The sequence below is a fragment of the Lissotriton vulgaris genome, chromosome 9 (genome assembly GCF_964263255.1).
Source record: "Lissotriton vulgaris chromosome 9, aLisVul1.2, whole genome shotgun sequence".
Classification (NCBI taxonomy): Eukaryota; Metazoa; Chordata; class Amphibia; order Caudata; family Salamandridae; genus Lissotriton; species Lissotriton vulgaris.
Window position 1 is genome coordinate 861,952,402 of NC_141697.1, and position 13,022 is coordinate 861,965,423.

Genomic DNA, 13,022 nt, shown 5'->3' on the forward strand with positions numbered 1-13,022 from the left:
TGCAGTGACTACCTCTGTTTGAGCTTTACATCTGGGGACACTGCTTAGCTGGAGGCTAACTATGAGCGGGTTATGGTCACTTTCCGGGCGGTCCAAAATCACCATGTCCCTTAGAGTTGACCAAAACTCTACTTTAAGAAGGGCGTAGTCTATTTGGCTTTTACGTAGGCCGTTGTCAAAGTTGTCCCTGCCCATTTTGTCAGAGACAGTCTGTCCATTTGCCGCCCTGTAACCGCGTCCAATGTAGGGCCGATTCGGTCCATTTCTTGATGGGTATAAGATCGAGAAGGGGGATGTTTCATTGGGCATCCACTTCTGTCTGTAGTGTTTCCCCATCAACGCTCAGAGGCTCAAAAGAGCAGTTCAAGTCCCCTACTATTATTACGTTGATATTGGGGCTTACTGAATCCAGGAACCCATCCGGTTTTAGGAAGGTGGCAGTACCACGCCCTCCGGGCTGACCTCTATTATATACGTTAACAAGGAGGGTATCAGGGCAGTCCGGGAAGTGCAACAATATAACTAAGATATCCAAACTGTCAAAGACTAATTCGGTGGGTCTGCAGTTAATATTTTGTCTCACCCATATGCTAAGGCCACCTGAGGGTCTGCCCTTGGCCCCTCTAACTGCTGCTTTGTGGAAGTTAAGATAACCAGGTAGGTACACGGGATCCACTGCCCATGTCTCCTGGAAGGCTAGTATGTCATAATTCTCCACCTAGGTGGACCACTCTGCTATGGAGATTTTACTCCTTAAGCCTGCTATGTTCCACGAAACCACAGTGAGCAAATGGGTGTCCCTGTCTGCAAGCTCTTGGGGCAAAGACATTGAGTGTTGACTGTTTAAATTGTCGATGTTACCATAATTTGGACACACATACTCACAGGAGCTGGATTCTGTGGACATATACTCTCCCATTTCCAAAAGGGCCTCCCTGACGGGTGGAGCTATGACAGGATTCAAAGGCATAGAGCAAAGTGGATTTGTGCCCAGTGCGCTCACTAAGGGAACATGGCTGGGAGGGAGTCCCACTCTTGTTTGCAGCACGGGGTATGGTGGCGGAGCTATATTAGGCCACTCTTTCCCTACGCCCAAAAGCCCCTCCTTTAAGCTGCTATAAGTTAGATTCTCCTCCACAACAGTACTACCTTTCCCCCTAAGCCTAACAGGGCTGGTACCCTCATGGCTGTTGTTCAGTCAGTCCACCCCCTCCAGGTTACTCAGAGGCTCATATCGATTTAACAGAGGGAAATAAGACACCTGTCTTGGTAGGCCAAAAGGTCGTCTAGGGATCGTTTCCCATCCCTCACTTTGTACATAGTGCGCACCACACAAAGTTTTGGAGTAAAAATAGCACCAGTCAAGAGTAAGAATTCCTCTAGCACCCATGTTTCTGGGGTGGTAGCAGATGTGCCTAACCACTCTGGGGTCCCTGATGTTTATAATTATGCAATCGCCCTCCAAATCCTTTGGTTTGGTACCCAACCAGCTCACCCTTCTAACGAGCAAAATGTCTGCGTTTATGTAGGGTGGGAGTGACCTGTTTTCATTTAACCAAAAGATAACCTTGTTCTTGAGCTCACTATGGGACTCTAGCCGGTCTTGTTTAATCACTGGGACGCCTGCCATAATTACCGTATAGGGCGCTGACTCTGGGGGTCGGTTAATACATGGGAGCTTTGTTGATAATCCCTCTTTCCCAAGGGGCTTATACTCTATGTTGTTATGATTGTTACTACGATCTATGGTAACCAACTTCTTCCTACCATCTCTAGCCGGAGGTTCGGCTACCTCCCTAGTGGAAACAGTAACAGAAGAGATTTCTCTGCCTTTGGGGGTAGCTAAGTGGTGGTGTTGAACAGGTTGGCTAGGTGGAATAGGATGGGATGTGCCAATCTTGGCGTTCTTAGGAGCTGCAACCATGCCTGGGGGCGGGGGCCCTGGGACCAGGGAAGGTCTCAGAGGCTATTTCCAAGATAGCTGAATTTGCTAGAACAATTCTTTCCAACTTCCCAACATTCTCACTAAGTTGTTTGACTCTCTCGAGTAATGGAAGCAAAAGTGATTTTAATAATTGTTCCAAGGTTTCCAATATTCCTATAGGGAGTTGGATTTCTATGGACTGGGAAGGTGTTAACTTATTAGTCCTACAAATTATTGGATGCTGGGTGATGTACTGCGGCAGGAATTCAATGTTGCGGGATGGTCATTTTTTTAACTTTGGCACATCTACCCTTTTAAGACCCTCCACCAGGCTTTCTATTGCCAGCGGTCGACTCGGATAGGTTACCCTTTCCTATAGGTGGAGCCGGTGGTACAGTCACTTGTGGCGGGGTAGACATGGTGGTAGGATTTGATAAAGAAGGTCTATTCCCTAGAATGGAAATACTATCTGTGGTGGAATCTAAAGATGTCCTATTATTAGAAATATCGTCCCCTACCCTCTCCAAGCTTAAGCTCGGGATAAGTTCACTACACAACTGCATTGTCTTAGGGGAAACGGCTGCCATCATTTTGCCCAAAGAGGATCTCTTTGCCAACAGCTCTAAAGACAGCCTTTTTTCAGTAAGTGCAATTTCGTGCTCAAGGACAACAGCTGCTCTTGACATAAACTGATTGTGTGTCCCTGTCACGGAGCCCCCCACACAGCCCTGTACAATCTTCCTCCCATTTCTTAGGTGTAGCACCATTTCTGGATGTACGGTGTAGGTATTAAAATATAAGATAAGCAACTAAAAACACATAAAAGTTGATCACACGCTGATGTGGCCAAGAGTGACTCGCTAGTCGTGGTATTACTTTAGGGGGAAATGACGCAGCCGCGAACTGAGAGAATAAACAAATGTTCCAATCAATAATCCCACTGATAGTAATATGGTAAAGTATTACGTTACAGGAATAAATCCAGAAACGCAAATGAAAGGGAGGGGGTCCCGTCCCGGCCTCCTCCGGCCCTGGACGGCCACAGACGGTCCCGCCCTTGTCCCGGGCTTTTCCCGGCACGCTCCCGCGCGGCGGGAGTGGGAGTACATTTAAATCACGCCGGAAACTGTGGGCGTGTCGGGTCTCCGGACCAGGTGTGCGGCAACAGAGAGAGTCCTGGGACTTGCAGTCCCCCAAGGATAGCGGTAGGTCAGTTCTGCTGACAACAGAGGAGGAGCGCCTCTCCCACTCAGAGCGCTGTGTGCAAAGTCAGTCTCCCACTAGGTTTCTCAAAATGGAAAACGATTCACCAAAAGTCCACACCACAAGCCACCTCAAGCATTTTTGTCTGTTTTTGCTGGTTTTGAATTTGTAGATTAATAGAGTGGAAAGTGTTATAAATATATTTGTACATTTATACATGTTTTAGAATTTTAATACAATTTTAATTTTGTATTATTTATATACATTATTTATTGCTAAAAGTACTATATATTACTGGGAGCGTGCGGCGACGACGACAAGATTGCCACAACCTTAGGAGCTCCGCAGCGCCGAGCTACGCTTCAATCTGAAGGGACCCTTTTCCCACAACGCTTCCGCTCACAAAGGGGTGTGAGAACATCGGAAACTGCCAGGACTGCAGAGTTTCCGACCAAATTTATGTCTGTTTAGACCCCTTTCTCTACTCAAGTTCATTTGCCTCAGTGCTCCCATTCATAACGGCTGCCATTTTATGCGTTCTCACAACTGTTCGCATATTGACGATATGCTGCTCTCCTCACCGCTTTCGCTCGGAGCTTTCTGATACTGCTCTATCTCCAGCAGTCACTGTTTCAGACAAGGAACAGCTTTTAAATATCATACAGATTTGGTATTTTTGTTTATGATCTGGAATTTGTCTCCTCATTATGACGGCAGCATTTTTATTTTTTTCATGCCTTTTCTTGTCAGCTGTTGGAATATTTTTGTACTTGTCGCAGTAAGGCCACTTTACCAATGCATACAGTTTTGACGTGCTAAAACATTGAGTGCAGTTTGCCTTTTTGTATTGTTCTGCACATATTTGGGCTGTTGGCTCTGTGCTTTTTTTGCTTTTGCTTCTCATTGACTATATTTTCTGTGATTTTATGGTCTTCTCCTGGCTTTCACAGGTTGTGCTTTTGAATCTATCTCACTCATCTTCTCACCATGGATCATACGCAGTCTAACAAACCTCATGGGGCTACAGGGGCTTCTTCTGGAGGTCGTAAAGACTCAACAGCCAACACCAGTGTGCCTTCAGAAGGACCCTTCCTCACCATCTAAATCACCTCTTCCCCTCACGTTAGAGGACATCATGGATGAACTGCGACTCATTCGCCAGCGCCACTTTATGTCAGATACCATCGCTACTCTCCAAAGAATCGAAGAGAAATGGTCTGGCTTTGATCTGAGACTTTCTGATGTTGAACAAAAGATAAGCGACACACAGGATGTCATTGCCAAAGTTGACAGCCTCACCAAAGAAGTCACCCAACTTATGAAGACTACAGAGGACTTAGAAAATCACAACCAGCGTAATACCCTATGCATTTATGGAATTCTAGAAGGTTCCCAAAGTTCTGACATGATCTCTTTCATGAAATCTCAAGTATTGCAGATCGTTGGTCTTCCAAAGTCAATGGATTTTAATATACAAAGAGCACACAGACTAGGGCCTCACAACGCATCCTCTTCTATCAAACCAAGAGGTATCATCGCCTATTTTCTGTTGTATTCTGACCTTATGGCAATCCTTAATGCTATTAAACAGCACAAACAGATGTTTTGGTCCGGTCACAAAGTTTTTTTCAGTCAGGATGTATCTAAACCAACTGCCAGCAGATGCAAGGAATTCCTAGATCTCAGACCAGCCTTAAAATCTATGAACGCTCGCTATGGCCTTATACACCCCTATTTTTTCAAAGTGACTTACAAAGACAGAACATTTTCTTTTGAGGACCCAGCTGACCTCCGGGAGTTTATTCATAATCCCCGAGGAGAACTTATGGAACTTAGCAAACATTGATTGTCTTGTTTATTGTTTTCTTATTTACTCTACAGCACTGGCGTATGTCAGTTTCTTATTCATATCTTTTAGGTCCTCCCCATGCTGTGGTTGAAGATTCCTGCCTACACCACCCATTTGTCTATAATGTTTGACGTATCTCGTTGCATTGTCCCCTAATGTCTAGTAAATTTCCTTCTTCCTTGTCTCTGATGTCTATTATTTCCATTTTGAACTATTTTCTCCCTTCCTTTTCAGGCCAACTTTTTTTTTGCTTTTCCCCCTCCCCTCTTAATGTTCTTTGTTTTTTTGATTGACATGGCTAAAGCCATTTGGCTTTCTGTAATCTCTTCTTTCCAAACTCATTCCAGGCGAATGTGTTTCACTCTTGTATTGTTTTTCTTTCCCTTCCCTTCTCTATCTCTCCCTTTTCTCTTGCACTATCCTCCCAATCTATCTCTCTTTTTATCTCCATTCTTTCAATCTCAGCTTACGGTACTTTATTGTTCACTCTTCCTTTTCTTTTTGTGGACATATCGCACAATTCTTTCTATTTTCTATGCCCCTTGCTACCTCCTACTTTTCAACCTCTTCTTGTCTTTTTATCCTCTTCCTCTCCCTTTTTTTGACCTGTCTTTACTTTCAAACCTATCACTATTTAAACCCTATTGATGAAAGGTTTTCGTATTATCTCATGGAATGTTAAAGGTATTCCCAGCCCTGTTAAGAAGCGACGTGTCTTATCTCATTTAGCAAGACAGACATGTCATGTTGCATTGTTGCAAGGAACACACCTCAAATTGCAAGATCTGTCTTCATTGTGGGTCAGTGAGAAGTTTTTGGCTCCCCGACAGTGAATAACAAAAATGTTTGTGGTAATTTTATTTCATAAATCTTTAAATGTTCTGTTACAAAATGAGTTTCATGATCATAAAGGTTGAAAGTTATTTTTAAAATACAGCTGTTAACAGTACTCAACTTTTTTGTAACATTTATGGTCCAAATGACATTGATTTTAATTTTTGGAATGATTTTTCTACTCTTCTTTCTTCTCATGCTGTAGATGATTTGATTGTGGGTGGAGACTGTAACTAACTCATGACCCCTTTTTGGATCAGAAATCATAAAGCAAATATGTTCCCAATAAAATGCAGAAAGCTTTTCATAAAGCTATTTCTTCTAGAGGTCTAAAAGACACATAGAGAATCTCTCACCCTGACACGTTGGAATTTTCCTTTTTTTCCCCCGTTCACACTCAGCATGCCCTACAATTCATGACCAACTCAGAAATTGGCTCTATTCTTATTTCAGATCATGCCCCCGTCATTTTAGATATGGATTTTCCTTAACCTTCCCCTACTTCTCGTCGATGGAGCTTCAATATTTCTCTTCTCCTAGATACCCAGTTTGTTGAGCAATTTACTCTTTTTATGGAGGAATTCTTTCTCAACAATCTTTCTTCTACTTCTCAATTTCATTCTATCGGGATGCCTTTAAGGCCACTGCCAGAGGCTTCATTATTGATTTTGTATCTCGGAAGAAGAAAAAAGCTTTTCTAGACTCTTCCTGAATCCTTAAACAAATAAAAGATCTCGAACATCAATATTTTACAACTAATTCCACTGATACCCTTTCTTCTATTATTGCCCTGGGGAATTTTTGAAATCCAAACTTATGGTGAAGTCAGTTTTTAAATTAAAATTCTGAAAATGTCACTTTTAGAAAGTTGGCATTTTTTTGCCATTCGGTGCCTACCTCTGATCATATGTCTGGGGTGGGTGGGAGTGGGGCTTTGTGTATTTCCCCTAGAAGCCACACACAATGGGAGGTTAGTTGTGACTTGATGGTCCATCCTGGCAGGATGGGATGGACGAGCTGGACCTAGCCACACTTACACCTGAATAGGCTGGGTTCTGTCCCCACACAAAGGGCTGCATACCCCCCTGCCGGGAGTCTAAAGCCAAGGAAGGAAGGGGAGGCCCTCTGTGCACTTTAATTGCCTGCCTTTGAAGTCTTTGAAGTCTTCCCCACCTTCAAAGGCATCACTGGGTCTAAGTGCAAAAATACAGCAGAAGGACCCTGAAAACCTAAGACCATAGGCACGGGGAGCAACCCACCAGGGAAGAAATACTTAAATGAACATGAAAGGGAGCTTCCCCAAGGAATAGAGAATCAAATGAATGGAAATCTACCAAAAACACCCACAGAACAGCGAAGTTATTTTAGAAAATTAATTTTCAATTCATCATTTTTGATAAAAATCATTTAATTCAGCATTGAAAAAGGTCAGTTTCTAATATAAAAGAACATTGGATTATGGAATCATGTGTAAACATCAGCCCAAGTGCAAATATGACAATAAAAACATGACACACTGTTCATTCATTCAATCAATCATGCACACTCTCTCTATCAAACAAACCAAGTATTCACATTCAACAAAGCATCAAAAGCAGCATACAGTGGGAGAAAAAGCGCCCACGCGTGTTTTGGAAACTGAAAGTTGTGCGGTCTGGAGCGATCCAAATTTAATAGCACACCATAAGTATAAAAATCAGTTCACAATTTCAATGTTGGGCTGACAGAGCATATCTCTGGGTCCATTGAAACTGACCAAGATTTAGGAGTCACTTCTGGTGAGGAAATTGTTCCGGAGGGTATGTACAGGTGATAGCAGGCTGTCAACGAAGTTGCAATAAACTATGCGGAATATCGTTAGTTTATTCTAGTACGGTCCCAGTGTTCTCCTGATCAGAAAAATAGATGTGATGAACTGAGAAAATCCCAGTATTCCATTCCTAAAATCTGTTGTGAATGAAGATGTGGATTAAAGGAAATCTGGTCAAACCGTCTGATAAGTGTAGCCAGTAGAGGGAGCCGTCTGATAACGTAAATGAAATTGCCTCCTGATCGCATAAGACAGGGAGCACGTGATGGGTAAAAATAATGCTTCGTTTGCGGTTTCTCGTTGCCGGTTATGCACTGTCCTTGTCTGTCAGCGAGCACCCGGGGTACATAGATATCGCAGCTGGCGGCCTCAGCGTTCGTCCATGATCGGAACCCTGGGTCTATGTACTGGACTTAAGACGCCATCACTTCTGTAAACTTCCAGACCTATGGATACTATGCCAGAAAGGACTGCTGTGCCGTTAAAGGACTGCCATTCTGCTGGACTGCATTCTGCTGGGCTCCTGCTTTACTGTTTTGATCTGGCTCCTGCTATCCTCTTGTCTGGGTGAGAAGGACTGGTTCTCCATCACTTGACCCCCAAGTCCCAGAGTGTCTCCAAGGACTACTTGGCTGGCCTACTGATCTGAAGCCTCAGGAACATAACAGGTTTTCAACCCTTGCACCTGGACTCTGCCATCTGTGAGTCTACTCTACCAGATTGTGCCATCCCACTCATGGACCCTTGGAAGTGGGCCTAAAGGGCTTGCCAGCAGAGCCAATGCATCTCCTCAACTGAGCATCGCATCCCGAAGCAGAACCAACGCATGACCGCTGCTGTGTGGATTGGACCCATCGCAAAAGACTCACATCACCGCCACCTACCACATCTTAGTTTCAATGCATCGCCTTCAGTACTGCAACTACGCAACGCTTTTCCCAGTACAAGCTCCTTGCATCTCTCATCGACATCAGCCTCAATGACAACACCAAAACACCACATCCCATCCTTATCACTCATCGGAACTGACGCATCGCCTCGGCTGTACCTCGCATCCTCAACACCGGACCTCGCATCGCAAGCCCTGCCAACAGGATCCTTTACACCAGAGGAACAGGACCATGCACCCCAACCTCATCACATCTCAGAACCAACAAATTGCCTCTGCTACGTGACACATCATCGACGCAGATCCATACAATGCTCTGCAACCATGATTTTAGGTACTTTGTTCAATGGGCCAAATCGGGGCCCATAGCTGGCCCCCACTCCATAGCTGTCAGCATGTACTAGTAACTTTGTCCTGGTACGACACAACAAGATATTCCCAAACACGTTTTCAGCTTCTTGGCACTATTTTACTTTAAGGCACGTAAACTCAATATCAATATCTCCATTCATACCAATTGGATTTTATTTGTTTGGTCTGGTTTTATTTATTAAAATCACTGATATTTTTCTAAATTGATGTGGAATAATTTTGTGTGGTGTTTTCACTGTTTTTCTGATTGGAGTGATGCACAAATAATTTACACACAGCCTCACTGCTCAGGCTCAGTACCAAGCTACCAGAGGGTGAGCACAGGTTAATTTAGGGTTTGCTCGCCTCTAACCCTGACTAAGATTATGGCTGCTGCTTGACCAGGGCTCATACTGCAGTCAACCAACAAACCAATTGCTACCAGTGGCACAATAAGTGCTGCAGGCCCACTAGTAGTATTTAATTTACAGGCCCTTCGTATATGGTATACCACTTTTCAAGAGACTTACAAGTAAATCATAAATACTAATTGGGTATAAGCCAATGTAACCAAGTTTGAGGGGAGTACAAACACGCCCTTTACCACTGGCTAGCAGTGGTAAAGAGCACAGAGCCTGAAGTCCAGCAAACATGGAGGAGGTGCAGCACCAGCAGCAGTACCCGGGGATGTAACCCTTGTTGGATCTCTCAGACAGCACTACAAACAAGTGATAAGGCAGCGGAAAGAGGAGACCCTAAAAGAACTCTGGGATAAGCTTGCTGGCGCTTCCAGTCTTAACAATGGAAATTGCTTTTGGGCAGCTGTCAAAGATATGAGATCCATGGGTCTTCCACTTATGCCTTTAAGTTGCAATATAACAAGTGAGATCTGGGAAGCTCATTTCTCTCAAATGTATGCAGCCCCCCTCAGAACGAGGAGCCCTTTGAGTTTTCTAATGTAGCACGCATCCAGATATCAATAACAGAAGTAGAGGATGTAATTAATCAAAGCTTGGGTAATAAGGCACCTGGCCCTGATGGGCTTCCCACAGACCTTATTAAATATAAACCTGAGTTCTGGGCGCCTCTTTTACTCAACGTTTTTAACAACCTATTAGTTACCTTTATACCAAGCACATGGTCTACCAGTATTATTGACCCGATTATTAAAAAAGGGGACCGTTCCAACAAAAGCTGCACTAGACTAATCTCCCTGATTGATAACACCCTTAAGATACTTGTGAGAATATTATTCAATAAAGTTAGATCTTGGGTTGGGGAGGGACAGATTTTAAATAAATGCCAGTTAGGGTTCAGAAGTAATCTGGGAACAATTGAACAATGTTTAAATCTTAACCTGTTTATTGGCTAATATATCATAGTCCGCCATTCCCCTATATATCTGGCTTTTATGGATCTCTCCTCAGCCTTTGACATTGTAAATAGGTCACGTCTATGGTTAGCACTTTTAAAGTATGGGTTGGATGAGGGTTTTAGTGCATTTTGTAGCTTTTTACACAGGGACTTGAAAGCTTGGGTGAGGATTGGCAAGGAGGGAGGTTTCAGGGAACATTAATATAGGTAGAGGGGTCAGGCAGGGGTGTGTACTGGCCCCTCTCTTGTTTATTCTGTATATTACTCGTTTACATAAAGCCTTATCGGAACTCACCCAGATGATCCACAAATCAATGGAAATATACTCCCTGCTTTATTTTATGCAGACTATGCTGTCCTAATGGGCCGCACCCCAAATGCACTCCGCATTTTAGTTAGAGGATTTGTTGATTTTATGACTGGTCTAGATCTATGAACTAATTTTAAGAAATCATTTGTAATGTGTTGTGGACCCATAAAGCACTTTATTCACTTAATTACTTCAGGATCAGAACGCCCTTTATGCACTTGCACTTTTCCGTAACTAGGACCGATGTTTTCAGACATTGGCTCCTGGGCAGCTCATCTGGCTCACCGTAGGAATACATTTCTAAAGGGGATTAATTCAATGTTATGCCTCCCACAACCAAAAAAGACTGAGGTAGTGCTCTCAATATTTAAAATGTATAATGCACAGTGCATACCCATGGTTACTTACGGTGCTGAGGTCTGGGGCTATGTAAAAAGTAGTACTATTCAGGGAGAAGAAAACTGATTTTGTTGAAGACTTTTGTGGATCCCAGTTTCGTCTCCAAATTTTATCTGTCATCAGGAACTATAGCTGCCTTATATTGAGGATTACATTAGTTCCCGTCCGGCCATATGGTTAAAAGTCTGGCAAAATCCAGCAGTGTCATTAACCAGAGAAATTATAACGGATTGCCTGAAATTAAGTAAGGGCAGAGACATCCCGTGCCTGGCCGCTGTCAGAAGCAGCCTGACTGGCGTGAATCTCGGTCACATTTTCTTGAATCCAAGTAATATGGAGGGCATAACTAAAAAGACCATACAAGAGGCCCTATATGATCAATATAGTCATTCAAGATATGATACAGAACTTGCTAAGTCAACAGTCACAAGGTATATGTCTCTGGCTTCTATTAACTGCCCTCCATTTCATTTGCCATCCAGGTATCTTCTACTGAATTTAAGCCACTGGGAGAGAAGCCTGCTGTTCCGCCTTATGGCAGGCACCTTAAAATATCTATTGTGTTTCCCAAAAGGCTTTAATACTAACCTTGGGCAAATGCCGTGCCTTTGTGGCAATCGGAGCAACCAATCAACATTACATTTCCTATTCTTTTGGGATTTTTATTTGTTATACACTAAACAATTTTTGATCCCTTTCTTTAAGTCAACTGCCATTATTGCCTTTAGAATAGCCTACACAGAAATTCTCAATCTTAAAAGTGTTGACTTAACCTTTAGAGTAATTTCTTTTCAAAAGGAGGCAGTTCGCTCATGCGCTTCAATGAGCACCCCTTAAAAACATCATTCCTTATGATTACACCTTGCTGCTACTCACTATGAACCTTCATTTCTAATGTTTTGTGGCATTCTGTAGAAATGTGTGCCTTGTATAGTGTGGTTTATTAAATATAGCTAATACTTGTATGCACTTTCACATAATATATTCATGCTGCTATTTTTTCACTGTACTCTAACATATTACGCTGCGCTGTTATCTGTTTTTACCTGATTGTCTGTATATCTATTCTATTTGTAATTTGCACTTATCTCTTTATGCTGCTATTGCCAAGAACTGAGCCAATTAAAGGAATGGTCGTTCTATATATTTTTTGTTCTGCTATAACATGAACATTTATATTACAGATCGTGCTGTACATACAAGTCCTTGTTAATCATTGTTATTTATTGATTTTTATTAAAAAGTGTTCTCTTTTTTATTGTGACCTGTGCATTTATGGATTTTCTGTATCCGAATAAAGATTATTTGAATTGAATTGAACCCCTTCTATGATTTGGAAAGGCTATTCCGAATTGCAAAATGGGTTTAGGAAATAGTAAAACATTTTGCTATTGCATACTGGGTGACTTTGTGAATCGTTGGCTTGCAATCACAAAATGTTTAGCGTATCAGCCATAAAGTTTTAAATAGATCCTCTTTTCAAATAAGCATACCATCATGCTATTTTTTAATTTAGCAAAACAAAGCTTTTCAATACAAAATGAGTGCAAGTCATAAAATAAGAAACAGATTCTTACTGATTGCAGATATTTGACCAGTCCTTTGCTGTCCACCTGGAATAGGTTTCCCACAAGGGGAAGAGGGGTTGGCCCAGGAGGCAGGTTCGCCCTCTGAAGCGTCTTTCTCCATGCATTAATGAAGAGCAGACAGGAGATGCACACAGCTAACACAAGAGATGCAGCTGCTCCGAAATCCATCATGGAAAATAAATAATGTATGCATTGTGGTAGAGTAGGAATGAGGTGCCTGATGTCATTGCAAGTGATTGCATCAGCACATTAAATGAGCCTCCGGCATTATAGTCTTGCACGAACTAAAATAATCTGTCAAATTAAGCATATTTTATTGTTCTACATCCTAGCTCTGGCTCGAGTTCAAACGGAGGTTCGAGTTCGAACAGAGGTAGTTTGGCAGCTTTCTGCAAATTAACGTTAAATCTTGCATTCATATTTCCTAGCCATTTCTGGTTCATTTGCTACAGTATGGTCAGGGTCTCTGAAATTAGGTATCAATGAAGCT

At 42.6% G+C, this 13,022-nt stretch overlaps 1 protein-coding gene across 3 annotated transcripts in view; it reads right to left on the minus strand.

The window, feature by feature from the left end:
• LOC147692377 (cytochrome P450 2G1-like) overlaps positions 1-12,700 on the minus strand; it is a 489,071-nt gene extending 476,371 nt beyond the window's left edge. Inside the window, exon 1 of one of the 3 annotated variants that reach the window (XM_086938599.1) lies at positions 12,521-12,700. In XM_086938599.1, the coding sequence (XP_086794725.1) occupies positions 12,521-12,700 (180 nt within the window). The remainder of the gene's footprint in view (positions 1-12,520) is intronic. The other 2 variants (XM_086938601.1, XM_086938600.1) reach the window with 2 other exon arrangements.
• Between the last annotated feature and the right edge of the window lie 322 nt (positions 12,701-13,022).